This window comes from Heptranchias perlo, chromosome 29, assembly GCF_035084215.1.
Source record: "Heptranchias perlo isolate sHepPer1 chromosome 29, sHepPer1.hap1, whole genome shotgun sequence".
NCBI classification, from domain to species: Eukaryota; Metazoa; Chordata; class Chondrichthyes; order Hexanchiformes; family Hexanchidae; genus Heptranchias; species Heptranchias perlo.
The window spans coordinates 21,408,737-21,426,547 of NC_090353.1; the positions used below are offsets into that span (position 1 = coordinate 21,408,737).

The window sequence follows — 17,811 nt, forward strand, 5'->3', positions numbered from 1 at the left end:
AACACTTCCAGGACTCTTTAAGTCATGTAAATTTGAAAAATTCTGACACCTGCCTCAGACTTTTTAAACAACTTTGACCAGCAGCTAAAATGCTCCTTCCAACTGAATCCTGGCTTTGTTAATTATGTGTGAAATTTAAATGGCGGCAGGACAGGCTCAGGTTCAGTCCAGTTTGGTGGGTACCTAACTTGCCCGAGCAGCAAGTCCACTCTCCTCCATTCATTTCAGATCAGGAGGAGCAAGTTCCTGATTTCCACGTTTGACTGCGCATGTGCGCACTCCGGAACTTGCTCTTCCATTTGTCCTGAAATAACGGTGAGCCCTGCATCGGCTGGCCGGCGGCCTCACCCTTATTTGATCAGCAGTTTCCAGGCTGAGTTGCTCCTGTGCTGCGCCGCACCTCATTTGGAGTGATTGGCTTGCGCTTAGACACGGTGCCTGCGGGCGTTTCAAGTGACTGCGGTTCTCGGCCTGCACAGCGGCGGCGGGCGGCGCGTGCGCAGTGGAGCGCAGCTCGGCTCCAAGGAGAACGCATGCGCAGTGGAGCGCCGCTCGGCTCAAGGAGAACGCATGCGCAGTGGAGCGCAGCTCGGCTCACGGAGGAGGAGGGCGCGTGCGCAGTGGAGCGTAGCTCGGCTCACGGAGGAGGAGGAGGGCGCGTGCGCAGTGGATCGTATCTCGGCTGGAGGAGGAGGAGGAGGAGGAGGAGAGGGGCGTTCAGTGGCTGAAGTATCTCTGCGGGGGGGAGCCGTGGTAAGTAATCAGCAACGGGGTGCCCTGGGATTGAACTCGCGGTGATTTAAATGTAAACAAAGTCTTGTGGGAGGAAAAAAAGGCTTATCTATAAACTGGATAAGGAAGGAAGGAAGGAAGAGAGAGAGAGAGGGGTTAGTTTGGGCGGGAGGGGCAGGCCGAAGCTTGGACGCGCGGCGCTTTTGGCGCTGAGGGCGGGATCAGAATTGCCCAGTTCCGGGCTGTCGGGCTCCAGTCAGCGGGGTGCGAGACGTTTAATCAATAATTGGAGCATCTGCTGGATGGAGTGCGCCGTTAATGTGGGACTAATGGCCCGCTCCGTGTACCTGCAGGGCCCCACCCCCGGGTGACTGACTGCAAGTTCTGTATCCTGTAGTCATTAACGGCCCTGCTCACTCACTCACTCACCTCTGTATCCTGACCAAGGCCAGGCCAGGCCAGGTTAGACGTCAAACTATGCTCCAGATCAACCTGTGAATAATGCCAGGGACGATCAGCAAATATATTCAAAAGTTTTAAGAGCGTCGGACATATTGCAGGCATCACAGATTGTTACAGATAGGAAATCGTAAAAGTTGAGCAAATTGTTTCTTGCTAGTTCTTCTAATCATGAGGTTGAGCCAGAGATTTATAACTAGCTGTAATCTACGAAGGAACAACTTTTGCTTGAATTGAGGATGTCTGTAAAAGGAATTACGCCCTAACTGATCTCAGAATCTATTTACACCAACTAAACCTTATAGCACCCAGCTCTAACTTAAAAACAGAAAAATACATTGTGTATTATATGGTATAATGCTCTCCAGTCTTTATAAAATGGACTAACCTCTGACTTAATGTGAGCAACACCGCATGAAATCCACAACAAAATGCTGGTACAGAAATTTGAAAGGAAAATAACATGTTCATCATTGGGTCTAAATTAATGTTCTGCCGTGAGAGGCAAAAAGCTGAATCTATTAAAGAGGCTGAAGCAGGACTGATTCTGGTTTTTAGAAGTTTCTTGTACTGAACCAAAAGTACAAGGTATTGTTTATGAAAATGGATTTTTTTGATTAGGTACCAGCTGGATGGTGAGACAGAAGTGGATGAAAACCATTTGATTGCATTTTGTACATGGACCTCAGTGATTGCCTTTTTTCCCTACTTTTATGTTTTTAAAAACAAACTTAGAACATTATGTTCTATGTTTCCAGTAATAAATTAGCTTATTATTATTAAAGCTAATTATTTTGTCACTCATGTTAAATTGTAGCTAAATGCATTTCATATAGCCATTTGATATTTTCATTCCATCAGACTGGATTTAATTTAAACTCTGGTCCCAGAAGGGAAAGGCTGGTGTCTAACCCACTGCACCATCCAGTCCCTTTCATAGTTTTAATTTTTTAAAAATTGTCACATAACAGATTTTAAATGCCAAAGGAACTGTGTACAACATGTGCGTTTGACCATGCGACTGCAGGTATATAGTATCAGTAGGTACAGCATAGGAGGAGGCTATTCGGTGCATCGTACCTGTGCTGGCTCTTTAACAGAGCTATCTAATTAGTCCCATTCCCCTGCTTTTAACCCATAGCCCTGTAAATTTTTTCCCTTCAAGTATTTATCCAATTCCCTTTTGAAAGTTGCTATTGAATCTGCTTCCACCACCCTTTCAGGCAGTGTATTCTAGACCATTATAACTCGCTGCGTAAAAAAATGTTTCCTTGTGTCGCCTCTGGCTCGTTTGCGGATCACCTTAAATCTATGTCCTCTGATTACTGACCCATCCCTCACTGGAAGCAGTTTCTTATTCTGTCAGAACTGTTCATGATTTCAGATACCTCTATCAAATCTCCCCTTAACCTGCAGGGGGAAATCTCTCATAATTCAACCACTTTGAGGTAATGACACTCATTTTATAAAGAGAACAAGACAGTAATCAAATTGAAGGGATGATCAGGTGATTATGGTTGTTTTGATCACTGAGATTAAGTTCTATCCTTGACTTTACTCCCTGGTATCATTTAGGTATTGTTTATACTTTTTAAGCTCTGAAGTGACATTGTCTGCGGTTTACATTGGTAGATTTCCAGTGTGCCTAAATGCTGTGACGTACATAAGGGGTTATTGACCACCTTTGTGACGTTTTGACTGCAGTATAACAGGAGTGTTGTAACAAGTTGCAGGGAGATTCTGTTACGTCCAGGTAAGTACCCAAGTTCATTTTTTTCTCAGTATTGGTTTGTTTAGGCTATCAAGTGATCCATGTCCTTCTAATCCATGACCTGCAGGACAAATGAGGAGCTGCATAGAGTTGGAACAAAATATTTTTACCTGGGGTCCAGTTCATGTCCCTGTATAAAGCAGCCCATGTATAAGATACCATCTCCCATTCCACCAAAAAAAACTGTAGAAGATGAGGGTCAACATTATAGAGCCTCCATCCACTAAAATTCTTGCCTTCATCCAGTTAGCATGTACAGATACTCAACGCATTTGTCATCGACTTCGCTTATCCTGCACTGTGACAGTTAAATTGTAACTCTCACTCCTGACTTTACATATCCTTTCCCCATATTCATTGACTAATCTAATACAGTAACTGCACTTCAAAAAGTACTAATTTGGATGTAAAGCACTTTGGGCCGTCCTGAGGCCGTGAAAGGCACAATATAAATGCAAGTTCTTTCTATCTATTGCCTAACTCTAATTTACAATTACAATTTGGAGTTTGGACTGAAATCTAAGTTTGCCGATGACACAAAGATTGGTTGCATTGTAAGCAGTGTAGATGAAAACATAAAATTATGAAGGGATATTGATAGATTAGGTGAATGGGCAAAACTGTGGCAAATGTGAGGTCATCCACTTTGGATCAAAAAAGAATAGAACAGGGTACTTTCTAAATGGTAAAAAGTTAAAAACAGTGGCTGTCCAAAGGGACTGAGGGGTTCAGGTACATAGATCATTGAAGTCTCATGAACAGGTGCAGAAAATAATCAATAAGGCTAATGGAATGCTGGCCTTTATATCTAGAGGACTCGAGTACAAGGGGGCAGAAGTTATGCTGCAGCTATACAAAACCCTGGTTAGACCGCACCTGGAGTACTGTGAGCAGTTCTGGGCACTGCACCTTCGGAAGGACATATTGGCCTTGGAGGGAGTGCGGTGTAGGTTTACTAGAATGATACCCGGACTTCAAGGGTTAAGTTGCGAGGAGAGATTAAACAAATTGGGGTTGTATTCTCTAGAGTTTAGAAGGTTAAGGGGTGATCTGATCGAAGTTTATAAGATATTAAGGGGAACAGATAGGGTGGATAGAGAGAAACTATTTCTGCTGGTTGGGGATTCTAGGAGTAGGGGGCACAGTCTAAAAATTAGAGCCAGACCTTTCAGGAGTGAGATTAGAAAACATTTCTACACACAAAGGGCGGTAGAAGTTTGGAACTCTCTTCCGCAAACGGCAATTGATACTAGCTCAATTGCTAAATTTAAATCTGAGATAAAGAGCTTTTTGGCGACCAAAGGTATTAAGGGATATGGGCCAAAGGCAGGTATCTGGAGTTAGATCACAGATCAGCCATGATCTTATCAAATGGCGGAGCAGGCACGAGGGGCTGAATGGCCGCCTCCTGTTCCTGTGTTCCTATGAAATCTCAAGTTTAAATATTGCAGCACTGGAGGAGTGGTGCAATTGCTGTTAGAAATGTTGGGGGTGCTGGGTCTGCCATCCTTGGTGAAATTGCTTCACTGGAAGGGAAAGCTGAGGGGGAATATGACCAAAATATAAATGGACCTCTTTCTCCCTCTCCCCACCCCCCCTCCCCCCACTTTTAAACCCTGAGGGATATAAATTTATATTCTTATACATGAGTTTGTACAATAATTATATATCTAGAGTACAATGCTGTCATGTTCCCTCCTCCCCCACCCTTGATTTTATTTTCTTAAAGTATTTTCTTCCTTCTACAATAGCCTGCCAAATGCCTTTGACCCACTTAATGCTACTTTGTAACCATAGAGATAAAAAGAAAACCATCTGGTTAAGATTTATCTTTCTAGTTTTCTTTATCTCCCTTGGCTGATGGGTGATGAAAGTACTTTACTTGTGTTTGGTGCAGCCGATGTGGTTATACTGAGATTGGAAACTTGTATGAAACCTTAACAATCTCATGTTTTTGGTTGGGGTGGGGAATCCCTAGTTCATTTATTAGCCATGGAAATTTTCTCAGCATTTTAAAAGAAAATCCCTGTGCGCTAGTGCCCATACACTGCCTGTATTTATTTCCAAGATTTATTTATTTAGTATATGCAGACTTGGCATGTAATTCCAGCCATCTTAGAACATTGTCATCACCAGATAGTTTAATTAGCGGACATGCTTCAATGTCATGAGACATCGTTTGCATTTATCCGTGAGAGGAGTGGCAACCATGGGAGTGGAGTATGTGTTTAACACAAGGCGCATAGTAGTATGCAATTGAGTATCCATCACCTTAGTGTGCGGTGAGCGAGCACAAACAGGAGCACAATATTCCACCATTGAATAGCAGAGTGCATGAAGTATATGAGCGTAAAGTGGAGGCATATGCTCCCCAGGGAGAGCTGGTAAGTTTGGTGATTAGGTTATTCTGGAGTTTTCAATAGATGGTTTTTGTTGGTTAGTGACTGGCCAAGGATGACTCACAAATAAACACGGTGAGCATTATGTTTAAGAAATTGACCATTTAAGAAATTGACCATTTAAGATGAGTTCCTGAGAGGCGCTAGCATCCAACAAGAGAGAGTCTAACCACCTCCTCTTGACATTCAACAGCATTACCATCGCCGAATCCCCCACCATCAGCATCTTGGGTGTCACCATTGACCAGAAACTTAACTGGACCAGTCACACAAATACTGTGGCTACAAGAGAAGGTCAGAGGCTGGGTATTCTGTGGCGATTGACTCACCTCCTGACTCCCCATAGCCTTTCCACCATCTACAAGGTTCAAGTCAGGAGTGTGATGGAATACTCTCCACTTGCCTCGATGAGTACAGCTCCAACCACACTCAAAGCTCGACACCATCCAGGACAAAGCAGCAAGCTTGATTGGCACGCCATCCACCACCCTAAACATTTACTCCCTTCACCACCGGCGCACCGTGGCTGCAGTGTGTACTATCCACAGATGCACTGCAGCAACTCGCCAAGGCTTCTTCAGCATCTCCCAAACCCACGACCTCTACCACCTAGAAGGACAAGGGCAGCAGGCACATGGGAACAACACCACCTACACGTTCCCCTCCAAGTCACACACCATCCAGACTTGGAAATATATCACCGTTCCTTCATCGTCATTGGGTCAAAATCCTGGAACTCCCTACCTAACAGCACTGTGGGAGAACCTTCATCACACGGACTGCAGCGGTTCAAGAAGGTGGCTCACCACCACTTTCTCAAGGGCAATTAGGGATGGGCAATAAATGCTGGCCTTGCCAGTGACGCCCACATCCCATGAACAAATTTTTTAAAAAGTGAATAATGGAGGACGCAGTCTTTGTGGTACTTGGTTGATGACGCCATTTCAGGCAGTACTCCGCCATAAGTTTCATATCATTAGTCAGTGTGGTTTCTAGGGTGTGATTTCCACAATCTGGTCGCAGGCAGATTCTTTATGTACAGATTAAAAAGGAGTAGTGCTGGAACTGATCTCTGAGGGAGGTCATTGATTTGCTATGTCCACGAGCTGGTGCGGTCGGCCATTTGTACTCTAAAACCTGTAGCAGTAATTCAGTCAAGCAGCTGGCTGAATATAGCAGGACTCTTGATATTTTTGCTAGAAGACCAAGATGAAATGATTGGTTGTTTAGATAAGTTTTTAAGCATTTTTATTGTATAATTTGTCCAAATCCAATGAGATTTATATTTATACAATCAAAAAAAATTAGTGTAAACCTGTTTGAACAAAAAAAAATTGAGCTCGCTGGGATTTTCCCTAACATTCCCAGATTAATGTGTTAAAATTGTACCTGGGTTTTCCCCTGCAGTTATTCTTTACGTTACATTACTCATAATTAGATGAGAAAATCTGAACGATATAAATAGAGGAACCAGGAAATCAAGACTATTAATGAAAGCAGTTGTATAATGTACAAGCTGTTTGCTAGATCATTTTAATTTAAATTTATTAATACAAATTTTATTTTAAAAATCACAAAGGAATATAAAATTACATCTTAACGAAGGCAATAACCATAAAGAAGTTGTTTTCAAATTAACATTGGCTAAAAGAATCCGGCAATGGTGGAAGTGATTCATTTGCATAGAAAGGTAGGTAGATGCATCATCTCTAATGTGGGGATACTATTTGTTGTCTCTAAAAAGTTGTATCATAAAATGGGTACAGCACAGCAGGAGGCCATTCGGCCCATCGAGCCTGTGTCGGTTCTTTGTAAGAGCAATCCAGTTAGTTCCACTCCCCTGCTCTTTCCCCGTAACACTGCAAAGTTTTTCCCTTCAAGTACTTATCCAATTCTTTTTTGAAAGCCAGTATTGAATCTGCTTCCACCACCCTTTCAGGCAGTGCATTCCAGATCATAACTACTCGCTGCATTTAAAAAAAAATTCTCATGATGCCTTTGGTTTTTTTGCCAATCCAACAGTCACTTTTACTGATACCAGCTTTTTATTTCCAGATTTTTTAAAAACTGAATTCAAATTCTCCAACTATGGTGGGATTTGAACTCTCATTCTCCGGATTATTAGTCCAGGCCTCTCTTTTATTAGTCCAGTAACGCCTAGGATCACACATGAAGAACTGTCATTTGGGCAAGGTACTGTGGAGCTTATGATGTCAGTGGGAGCGCAGAAGGAGTTAGTGGGTTAGATTGTCAACATGCCGCCCGGGCGTAAAACTGGCTGTGGCTCGGCTGTTTCTTATTAAAAAAAAAACAGGTGGGCAATCCACCCCCTATCGTGTCCCTCAGAGATGCCTCAAGGCGCCTCACTTACAATACATTACTTTGAAGTGCAATAACTTTTGTGGAAGCAATAAATTCTAGTAAGCACTGGTATCCATTCAACAAAAAAGAAATCTTTGCTAAACTTAGGATGTGGTAGTTTAGTGGTCATGATATTGCACTAGCGACCCAGAGGTTATCAAACAACTACAACCACAGCAAATATGTAAATTGGATTCTGTAAATTTGAGGGCTAGCACAAGGAAAGATTGTTGTAAAAACCTACCTCAAGGAAGGGAATCGTCCACCTTTACAACGTGAGCTATACTATGTAGTTGACTCTTAATGCCCTCTGAAATAGCTGTGCAAGCCGCTCAGTTGTACAAACAAATTGATGTGAAGCAAGAAGGTCCATCACCACCTTCTCAAGGCATCTAGGGATGGGCAATAAATGATGCATTGCCCTCATGCTGAGATCACATTTTAAAAACTTACATTATTCCATTCAGTAGTGAAACAAAATTCACATCCCTGAATGCGTGGGAGGGCAATAAATCTCCAAACTTGCCTAATATAGCATGCTGTACTAACATCAACAATATGTCTGATCCCACAATGGGGTAGACTTTTCTTTTTGATAAGGGCAAGTTTTTAAAAAAACTGATCAGAACTTTGGAATGGAATTCAGCTTTGAAGTCATGTAGCTCTAGTTACACTCTTAAGATTTGCTTTTAATTTAGTGGAGATTTTTTGAAAATTCATACTGAAAATAAAAAGCATAAAAAATTCATGCAAATTGTTGCTTAAGGAATCACATTCAGAAAGACCTCCTGAAGTGAAAGAGTATTTGTAGAAGTAGAATATTGCAATTGATCTGCCACAAGAAAGACCTTTAAAATTGTTACTTACACTTATTTGGTCGTTCTGTAGTTATTAACAAATAGCTAATGTACAGTTATTGCTCTGTACTTAAATAAAAGATGTATGGTAATTATATTATGTGGTAATGTTCAGAATACCAATAAAGGTCAGATTTTTATAGTTGAGGAACTGCATAATTGAAAGCACCTACATTTGCCCGTCTGTGTTTAAGAATAGTGATTCTCTGTATATTTGTATTAAATCTGTGCCCAATGGCTTAGTTACTAAGTGCACTTTCCAGTATGCAAACCAGGAAGTTCCTGGGTCTGATGCTTAGTTAACTGATCTCAGATACTACAGTTGGCATCTGTGTCATGCGTTATGGAAGAGGAAAGAAAACTGGCCGGGGTTCCCACTTCATATTTCAGATGGGAAATTTCATTATACTACTTCTTTCCAGTATTTTCAGCTTTTATTTCTGATTTCCAGCATTCATGTTTTTCATTTTATCTCTGCATTTCATATCCTATTGTGTAACTGAGTTTTACAAATAGTACAGCATAACTATTTAGAAACCTTCTTAATATATAATAACATGGTTTGTAATGCACTTCTCTGTGGAGTGGTAGATTGCAGTTTCATGTCTGTAATTCCCCATGAGGTAACATCTTGGTCTTGACAGTGATGCTGAGGGGAAATCAGTGTACGAGTTGCCCCAAGTCATATTTAAGTGTCTCTCAATGGCAGGGACAAGAGCATGATTGATTGTGGCCGAGGAGCAGATCATCTATCTGCCATTGATGGGGAAACGGTGCATCATGCAGTTAGAACTGGAGTAGAGAAGGAAAAGAGAACAGTTGACGTGAATCAAATTAAAATGTTTTTTGTAATTGGCATCGGTTGGGGGTGGGTGCAGGGGTGGGGAGGGAATGGTGTTGATCTTTGAACTAGACTATTGTATTGAAATTTGTTCTGTGCCCAGCACCCAATGTTGGCAAAATATTTATGGTAGTAATTGAAATAAATCTTCAGCATCCACAAAACATCAACATACGTGTGTTCTCTAATCATTCTGTGAAATCTCTGGCCACTTGGAGCATTCCCTTTACTACCACCTCCTAGCTAAAATAAACATTTTTTTTCCTGTGTTCAGGTCTTAATATTTTGAGCTGACCTTTTTTTGAAGTTTGATTGTACTCTTATTATTTAAGTCTGGGGAATCTGAAATGATCCAGAATCAATTTGGCACCAATATGTTGCTGTCCCATGTTTATCTCAGTAAAAGAAAGGAATGTGTTATTGCCATGAGGAAATTTGCTGCACATAATTCATCCCACGTAAACTGGTCCCACTGTTAGAACATGAAGCTATCGGTATGCAACACTTAACCTACATGTACAAACAAGATTACTGTACTTGAACGCAGAACAAATCTAGGAGCTATGTACAGGGGAAAAAGAAGAAAACCTATTGCAACATGTGTATCCCAAATCAATAAGACTTAAAGTCCAAATTGCATTAAAAACAAGTATCCCACTTCAGGAATGTGACTAAAATGCTTTTTTTTTCATTTTAAATTCATTTGTAATTAAGTTTTTTAACAATCCTTGATGCATATAGCAAAATATCTGGTTTCTGACAAACCCAACATTTTTCCGGAACCAAGCTATAGATCACAGGATGCCCAAAACTGCATGCCATACTCAAACTGTGGCCTAACCAACGTCCTGTACAAATTCAGCATGATTTGTCTATTGAACTGTAGCCCACTGTGACTCTGTGTATTCATAAGAGATGGGGAGAAATGGGGAAAAGACAGGAAAAGTAAGCAGTCCAGCACAATGACATTTTTCCTCTCTTCTCAAGTCATCTGTCCTGCATACATGGATGCCTTGCAGTGCAATACTGTAAGTTGGAAATCATATGGGCGGTACCAACAGGGGATGTAAATCCCCTTGAATTCCCTTTTGAAGTTGCAGTGTTCTACTTGTCAGCTTTTGTTTAACTTGAGAAATTGAAAATGAAACAAATACTAACCCCTGTGTACTTTGGCTTATTTAGGAGCAGTTCTGTCACCAATATTACTGCAATAATATTGTAAAGTAATTGATTGACAAATGGAGTATAGACTTATCTAATGAGTATAATGTACTTCAATCTGATTTTTATATCCTTCCATATACCCCATAAAAGGACTAGGAAAATGAAGACTTTAACTTTGAATACTACAAACTGCCAGTCTCTGACTGGGATAGATAAATTTTGCAAATAGCTACGTAAAATTGTACTGTGATAGTAAGGTATAGTGTGACTCAAATACTGTTTTCCATATTTTTCACAGAACTGAAGACTTGTTGAATACAAGGGATTTTACAACACTTGTATATTTTAGGCGTCCAAACAAAGCAAGTTGCCTTGAGTGCCGGCCCTTTTATTGTGAAGATTTGTTGATCTTGCTGCTTTTTACAGACCATCGCAGAGATTTTAATATGGCTGTAGCCTTGAAACAGGTGTTCAATAAAGACAAGACATTTCGTCCCAAACGCAAATTTGAGCCAGGCACACAGAGGTTTGAATTGCACAAGAGGGCGCAAGCATCGCTGAACGCTGGTCTAGATTTGAAATTTGCAGTGCAACTCCCTTCAAATGAGGATCTCAATGACTGGGTAGCTGTACATGTAGTGGATTTCTTCAATCGTATTAATCTGATTTACGGAACTGTATCTGAGTTCTGCACTAATGGCACGTGCCCTGTAATGTCAGGAGGACCTCGGTATGAATACAGATGGCAAGACGAGAATAAGTACAGAAAACCCACTGCACTGTCGGCTCCACAATACATGAGTCTCCTTATGGATTGGATTGAAACCCAAGTGAACAATGAAAACATATTTCCAACCAACGTTGGTGAGTTGAAACAATCAAATACTGCCTTTTGATTTTGCTCCGTTTGTTCTTTGTTAATTTTCTCTAAGAAAATGTCATTCTGCACATCTCACTCAGCCACAACTGTAGAAACAGACCCGAAGAAATGGCTTACGTTTGTGTAGACTTTCTGAATGACAGTCAAGTGACTCAATCACTTTACTTCATGAAAATCAGTGATTCCATTCAAATATAAATTGATGATGGGGCAGAGGAGTTGTGGAGGGGGTGGCATCTGCATAGGAATGTATACACACTAGGAGTGAATTGATGAAATAATGTCTGATGACAGGAAGTTTTAAATTTCAATGGAGTTGGTTGACCCACCATAATTTCAGTGTAGATTGCTAAGTTTCTCCACTCTTTTTAATCCAATGTAACTTTAAGCAAGTTGGCTGTTCTGTGGGAACGGACAATTTGGTATGGTTTAGTTTACTTCTGCCCTTGTATTTGTCAGACTGGAATATAATCTACTTCTGCCGCAGTAAATTGTATGTAGACCATAAACTAATTTCTAGACACACAACAAAAAAAAAAGTGAGCAGCATCTGTCAACATAGGAACAGGAATAGGGCATTCAGCCTCTCTAGCCTGTTGCTAGAGTTCCATTATTCAGCATAGATGAAGTTGTTGTATAAAGTTATAGAGGGGGTTTACTTTCTCTATAGAGTGTAGGTAAGCACTACTTTTTATTTTTAAAAAGTGAGCTTGCAAGCCTGTTTACACAATTTTTTTGAAGTAGCAAATTGATGTTGCATGCAACCAGATTAAATATGTGTCTGTTCTGTGTCTTTCATTGGGCCTCCTAATGATTTGAAAAATACTTTAATAAATATGAATCCAACTTGTAAAGCCTTCAACAATTACATTAACAACTCCAATAATTGTATTTTTTTAAATTAAGAACATGCTGGGAATGAGCAGCAAGTCATTCAGCACCTGAAAGAGAACGATTCAATCAGATCATGGGCTAATCTGTATCTTAACTCCATTTACCTGCTTTGGTTCCATAACCTTTGATATCGTTGCCTAACAAAAATCTATGAATCTCAGTTTTGAAATTTTCAGTTGACCTAGTCTCAACAACTTTTTGGGGGGGGAGTGTTCCAGATTTACTGTAACCTTTGTCAAGGTTGGGTTAGTGCTGTTACTGCTTAAACACAAATCCTCCTCAAATCTGAGGTTTGGATCCTGCAAGACTCCATGTTCTGTTTTGTATAATACTTGATGAGAGATTGACCTGATTCACAGTATTTCAGCAGATTTACTGTGTGAAAAATGCAGGCTTTCATATTTTACTTTAAAACTTTATTCACCAAATGCACATAAACCATGCCAGAAACTTCAAAAAAGCAGGAAAGTTCCTGTCTATACTACATAGAAATATTAGCCTGTTGCCCCCGTTCAGTACTAACAAAAACACTAAACTGTATATTTTTTTCTTTTCTCTCAGGTACCCCCTTTCCTAAAAACTTCCAGCAAGTTTGCAAGAAGATCCTTTCTCGCCTTTTCCGTGTTTTTGTCCATGTGTACATCCACCACTTTGACCGAATCGGCATTATGGGAGCAGAAGCGCACGTTAATACTTGTTACAAACATTTTTACTACTTTGTTACGGAATTCAATCTTATAGACAACAAAGAATTAGTACCCCTGGTATGTTTCTTTACAGCTAAATTTACAGTAAGGTTTGTTTGATATATTTAAGTTTATGTAGAGAGCAGTGGTGTCTGGCCTGTTAACTGCTGTTTTAAATTTTAAGTGCAGTGTAATATAGTTTGTAGGGGACTAATAAAATTATGACACCTGTGGAAAATAGGACTGTTATGATGAGGCTGGTAGGAAGCTGAAGTTGGATTATTGAACTGAGTAATGTCTGTAGATTTGGATATACCTTTTTCATCTTTACACATGCAGAGGATACTGTAAATCTGTATAGGTTTACTGTAAACCTTTTTGGTCAGACAGGTGTTGAAACATTTTTGGATCTCCAAACTAAACTGTTGAGAAATCTAGACATGTAGAGTTTTTGTTTGCCCCCATCCAGGTTTCGTTAGTGAGGCAGGCTGGTTACTCAGTCATCAACAGTAGAGTACTGTGGAATTACCTGATTCAGGTGTTAGATTACTGAGTGTACCACAGAGAATCGACTTGGTTCTGAACTTCCATTTGCCAGGCTTTTCATCTTGCAGTCACATCAACTCTAGCAAGACCCTGCTTACCTCACCTAGGATGCGTAGTCACTAGTTGATCAGTAGTCAGGTTTGAACTCCCCCCTAATTGGACAGCAAGAAAGAGGAGCTCTTCATAAATGAGCAGGAAAAATTGGCATCAAATGTGTTTGTGCATTGTCACTGTCCTAACCACAACGTTGATACACAGCGTACTTCACTGATGGTTCCACTAGCTGGAGGTGCAAAATTTCTGCAACAGCTACCTGCCTCTCTGCAACTCAAACATGGTATGCACGGAGTCCTGAATACTGGAAACTGGATTTTATCAATTCTAAAATAAAAATAAATATTCCTTCTAACCTATAAAGGTGGGTTCTTTGATTAATGTTCCTGGGTGCTACTAAAGCCAGGAGTTCCATTATTCAGCATAGATGAAGTTGTTGTATAAAGTTATAGAGGGGGTTTACTTTCTCTATAGAGTGTAGGTAAGCACTACTTTTTATTTTTAAAAAGTGAGCTTGCAAGCCTGTTTACACAATTTTTTTGAAGTAGCAAATTGATGTTGCATGCAACCAGATTAAATATGTGTCTGTTCTGTGTCTTTCATTGGGCCTCCTAATGATTTGAAAAATACTTTAATAAATATGAATCCAACTTGTAAAGCCTTCAACAATTACATTAACAACTCCAATAATTGTATTTTTTTAAATTAAGAACATGCTGGGAATGAGCAGCAAGTCATTCAGCACCTGAAAGAGAACGATAGCATAAAGTTACATTAGTACTTTCTGTTTAAAAATGTTACTTTCTGGTAAAGATGTGCCTTGCCACAATTTAATATTAGTATTTTGTAGTAGAGGTTCCACTGATGTATGATGGCAAATGACAATTCTACAGGAGCTGAATTAGATCACACTCACTCACTTTCACGCTCTCTCTAGAAGCCTCTCTTAAATTCTTCATCCAGATCCCAAATGGCGGGTGTTCAAATTTATCTCGTCATCTAGTTATAAAATTTGTTAACAGCAAATTGATGGCTGGGATTTATTCCCTGTCTATGCCACATGATGAAAAAATTGTTACTTAAAATTCCAACGGTGAGGTGGCCACTCAGAACTGAGTCTGTAGATTAAAGTAATTCTTAACCGAGCTTTGTGAGTTGTTAGTTTTTGAGGGCATTACTTAACGTATGCCTCTCTTTGTCTCATCACCTTGCATAATCACAATTTCCAATCTTGTATGTTAGTTGTTGGCCTTCAGAAAATACAAAGTACGCCAGGCTGTGTTTACTTTTTTGTCACCTGGTTCCTTTTGATTATAGCTGTGTTAGTCTTTGGTTCCACTGTCCACATGTGTCTCTACCTACGTAATTCTGTTCCTATCTTATTTGATGGGCTCTCTAGTAACAGTCCTACCAACCAGGATGTACTGTGCATATTTTTGTGATGATCTTGCCATGTTCTGGGATAATTATATTACCAAGACCATTTAACAAGTTGTTAATTGTGCTTATTTATCTAAGTATTATTGTTAACATGGTTATAACTCAGAGCCTTCATGTCTATTAACCAGTTATAGGGTGCAGTTGCAATTTGTTAGCCAAGCTACCAGGTCATGCATCTTCTGGAGTTTAAATGTTTCACTTCAGGACAGGATAAACTTTCATGCTGTCCTTAAGAAAGTGTTGCTAATTCTTGGGTAGTTGCTAGGGCTAGGAAATGTATTTACATTCTGCAAAAAGCTACAAAAAAAGGTTATTTTGTATAGTAAATCATGTGGCAAAAAGGAAAAATAGAATGTTTACTGCATGCTACTGAATATTAAATCTGTGTTCGTACTTTCCATTAACTTCAACTAAAACTGTGGGAATTCTTGCTTGTATATTGCCTTGTGATTTGTATTTTCGAAGTACAAAAGTGTATGAATCAGAAAAGATATTTCATACTGTTCTCAAGTAAATGAGAATTTCTAAATTCTGTGTTCATTTTACAGAAGAACCATACATATCTTCAGGCCGTTCATCCCATCATGTCTGTGCCAGCTGTTTGCTAGAGCAATCCAACATTAATCCCACTGTTCTGCTCTCTTCCCATGGCCCTGTATCTTCCTTTGCTTTAGCCACTTTTCCCTTAAAAGATGCAATCTTAACTCCCTGTGGAAAGCACTCCATGCTCCAGCAACAGTCTGCATAAATGTTTCAAGAACATCACCACCCACTAATATACTGTTTTGTCTGTTTCTTTAACAGAAGGAGATGACCATGAGAATGTGTCATTGAAAAGGATCTGCTGACCAGTTCTAGAAGAACTTGTTTCATCTACATTGTTATTGAAATAGGCTCTTTTCAACAAAAAAAATTCACTTGAAATGAAAGAAAAAATTCTGTCCTCTTTCAAATAACTATTTGCTGATGTTGAAATGTGAAAGACAAAAATGCCTGACGTGGAATTTTCTGTTGACGCAGGGAGCTGTAAGGTTCACAGGAATTTCTATACGGCATTGAAGCATCTACCTGGGATAGTTAATTGTTTAAATTTCATAACCACTCTAAATTACATGATTCTGTAGCTATATTGATGCACAAAATGAAGAGAGAATTATAGCTTTTCTATGATAAATATTCTGCTTGATATAAAGATTTATTGATATTTTATGCAGTTCATTGTATGTGAAGTGCTTTTGAATGTTTGAGCGATATGATAAGGCACTATATAAGGCAAGATAAAGCAAGTTCTGTCCATGTCTTCAGAAAATGAATAGTTCAATATATTTAGTTTACTTGCACAGTAAATATAGCTGATGTGACAACAAGGTCTGGCTGGTGCCAGAAACCTTTTTCTAAAATCAATTTGCAATATTCCTTGCTGATTTCACTTTTTTGATTTTCATGAACAAATGATTCAAATCAGGAATTCAAAAGTTCTTTTTAAAAGAAATTACTTGTGATGGTACAGTCTCACAGTGCTATCAACAGCACTAGCTCTCAGACAATAAAATCTGCAAATGTAGTCCTGAATGGTACATAGAATATTTGTTCACTTGTTTGTTCCAACTGAACAGAAAACAGTTCGTGGATTTTTTTTAAAAATATTTAAAAATGAATGATATACTTTTTTACTATATTTCCTGTTTGAAACTTTAGTGTTAATGAATGCTATAATACAATATAGTTTTGCATAGTTTCTGGGAACATCTGTGGTGTAAGGAAGTTCTTTTACATTTGTTATATTTTATATCTTATATTTTACCTATTAGCTTTGTACATTACATGATGTACTTTGACCTCTTACACTCTGAATTATTTGTATCATTTTCTTTGCACTTAATTCTGTGATGAGGGTTTTTGATTATAAGATCAATGTGTAATGTCATTAAAACTTTTTTTTCCTCATTATTAATGCTGCATGTTCTCTCGAGGGGTGCCTTTCACAGCTGTTAAAGGTCTTAAGTAAAGTGAGTTTGGAAAAACGCACTTTATTTCTTTTGTAGGGATGAGCCTGCCACTCAATATTTATCATAATAGATATGAATAAGGAAGGCCATTAGGACCTGTTACAATTTTCAGGCTTTCCCCAGATATTGCCCTCGTGTTAATTGCCAGAGGCCACTTCCAATGAGCCACGCTCCTTCTGAACCAAACTGTAATTATAATACGCACACTATCTACTGCCACTTAAGCCATTTATGAATTGGTATCCCTTTACAACAATTCTTAATGTGGTTCCAGCAACCAACTGGATCTTGGGGTAGATTTTCATGTAACTGTTTCCATCGGGCAGAGCGAGCCCACTGCCTGCCCGATTGAAGTGGTCGCAGGCCTGAACGAACCATTTTTATTGTTGGATATCATTTAAATATAACGGGTGAGCTGCCAGCACTAAATGAGCGCTAAAAGCAGCTCACCAACCTGAGGGGTGGGGCATCAAGCATCTCTGTAGAGTTAAGTAAAGGAGGGAGGGGAGGCGATCCTGGTGGGGGATGGGGAGTCGATTCTTGTGGGGTCAGGAGGTGTTGAGCAGCCTCCAAAAATCTCTAAGAACCATTGGTTATGCCTTTCAACTCCCAAGTGCCATGCGGCAGAGCACATGCTCCACTCATTGATGCAATTTTGAAGTACCAAAGTCGTATTGATATCATAGGATCCTGATTTTTATGAGCTAATGAGGGCTAC

At 39.6% G+C, this 17,811-nt stretch overlaps 1 protein-coding gene across 3 annotated transcripts; it reads left to right on the forward strand.

Moving 5' to 3' along the window:
* The first annotated feature begins 664 nt into the window (after positions 1 to 664).
* On the forward strand, positions 665 to 17,034 carry mob3a (MOB kinase activator 3A). 3 transcript variants are annotated; one of them, XM_067968260.1, is made up of 4 exons: positions 665 to 753; positions 10,883 to 11,448; positions 12,920 to 13,122; positions 15,889 to 17,034. In XM_067968260.1, the coding sequence occupies exons 2-4, from the start codon at positions 11,031 to 11,033 to the stop codon at positions 15,916 to 15,918; spliced, it is 651 nt and encodes a 216-aa protein (XP_067824361.1). In that variant the 5' UTR covers positions 665 to 753; positions 10,883 to 11,030; the 3' UTR covers positions 15,919 to 17,034. The 3 variants fall into 3 exon arrangements, with proteins under 3 accessions (XP_067824361.1, XP_067824363.1, XP_067824360.1); XM_067968262.1 differs by lacking the exon at positions 665 to 753 and adding an exon at positions 6,973 to 7,051; XM_067968259.1 differs by lacking the exon at positions 665 to 753 and adding an exon at positions 10,414 to 10,448.
* The last annotated feature ends 777 nt before the right edge of the window (positions 17,035 to 17,811 follow it).

Coding starts and splice junctions, on each gene's coding strand:
- mob3a (XM_067968259.1), top strand. CDS start 10,429: ATGCCTTGCAGTGCAATACT. Junction 11,449..12,919: donor CATATTTCCAACCAACGTTG/GTGAGTTGAAAC, acceptor CTTTTCTCTCAG/GTACCCCCTTTCCTAAAAAC. Junction 13,123..15,888: donor ACAAAGAATTAGTACCCCTG/GTATGTTTCTTT, acceptor TTTCTTTAACAG/AAGGAGATGACCATGAGAAT.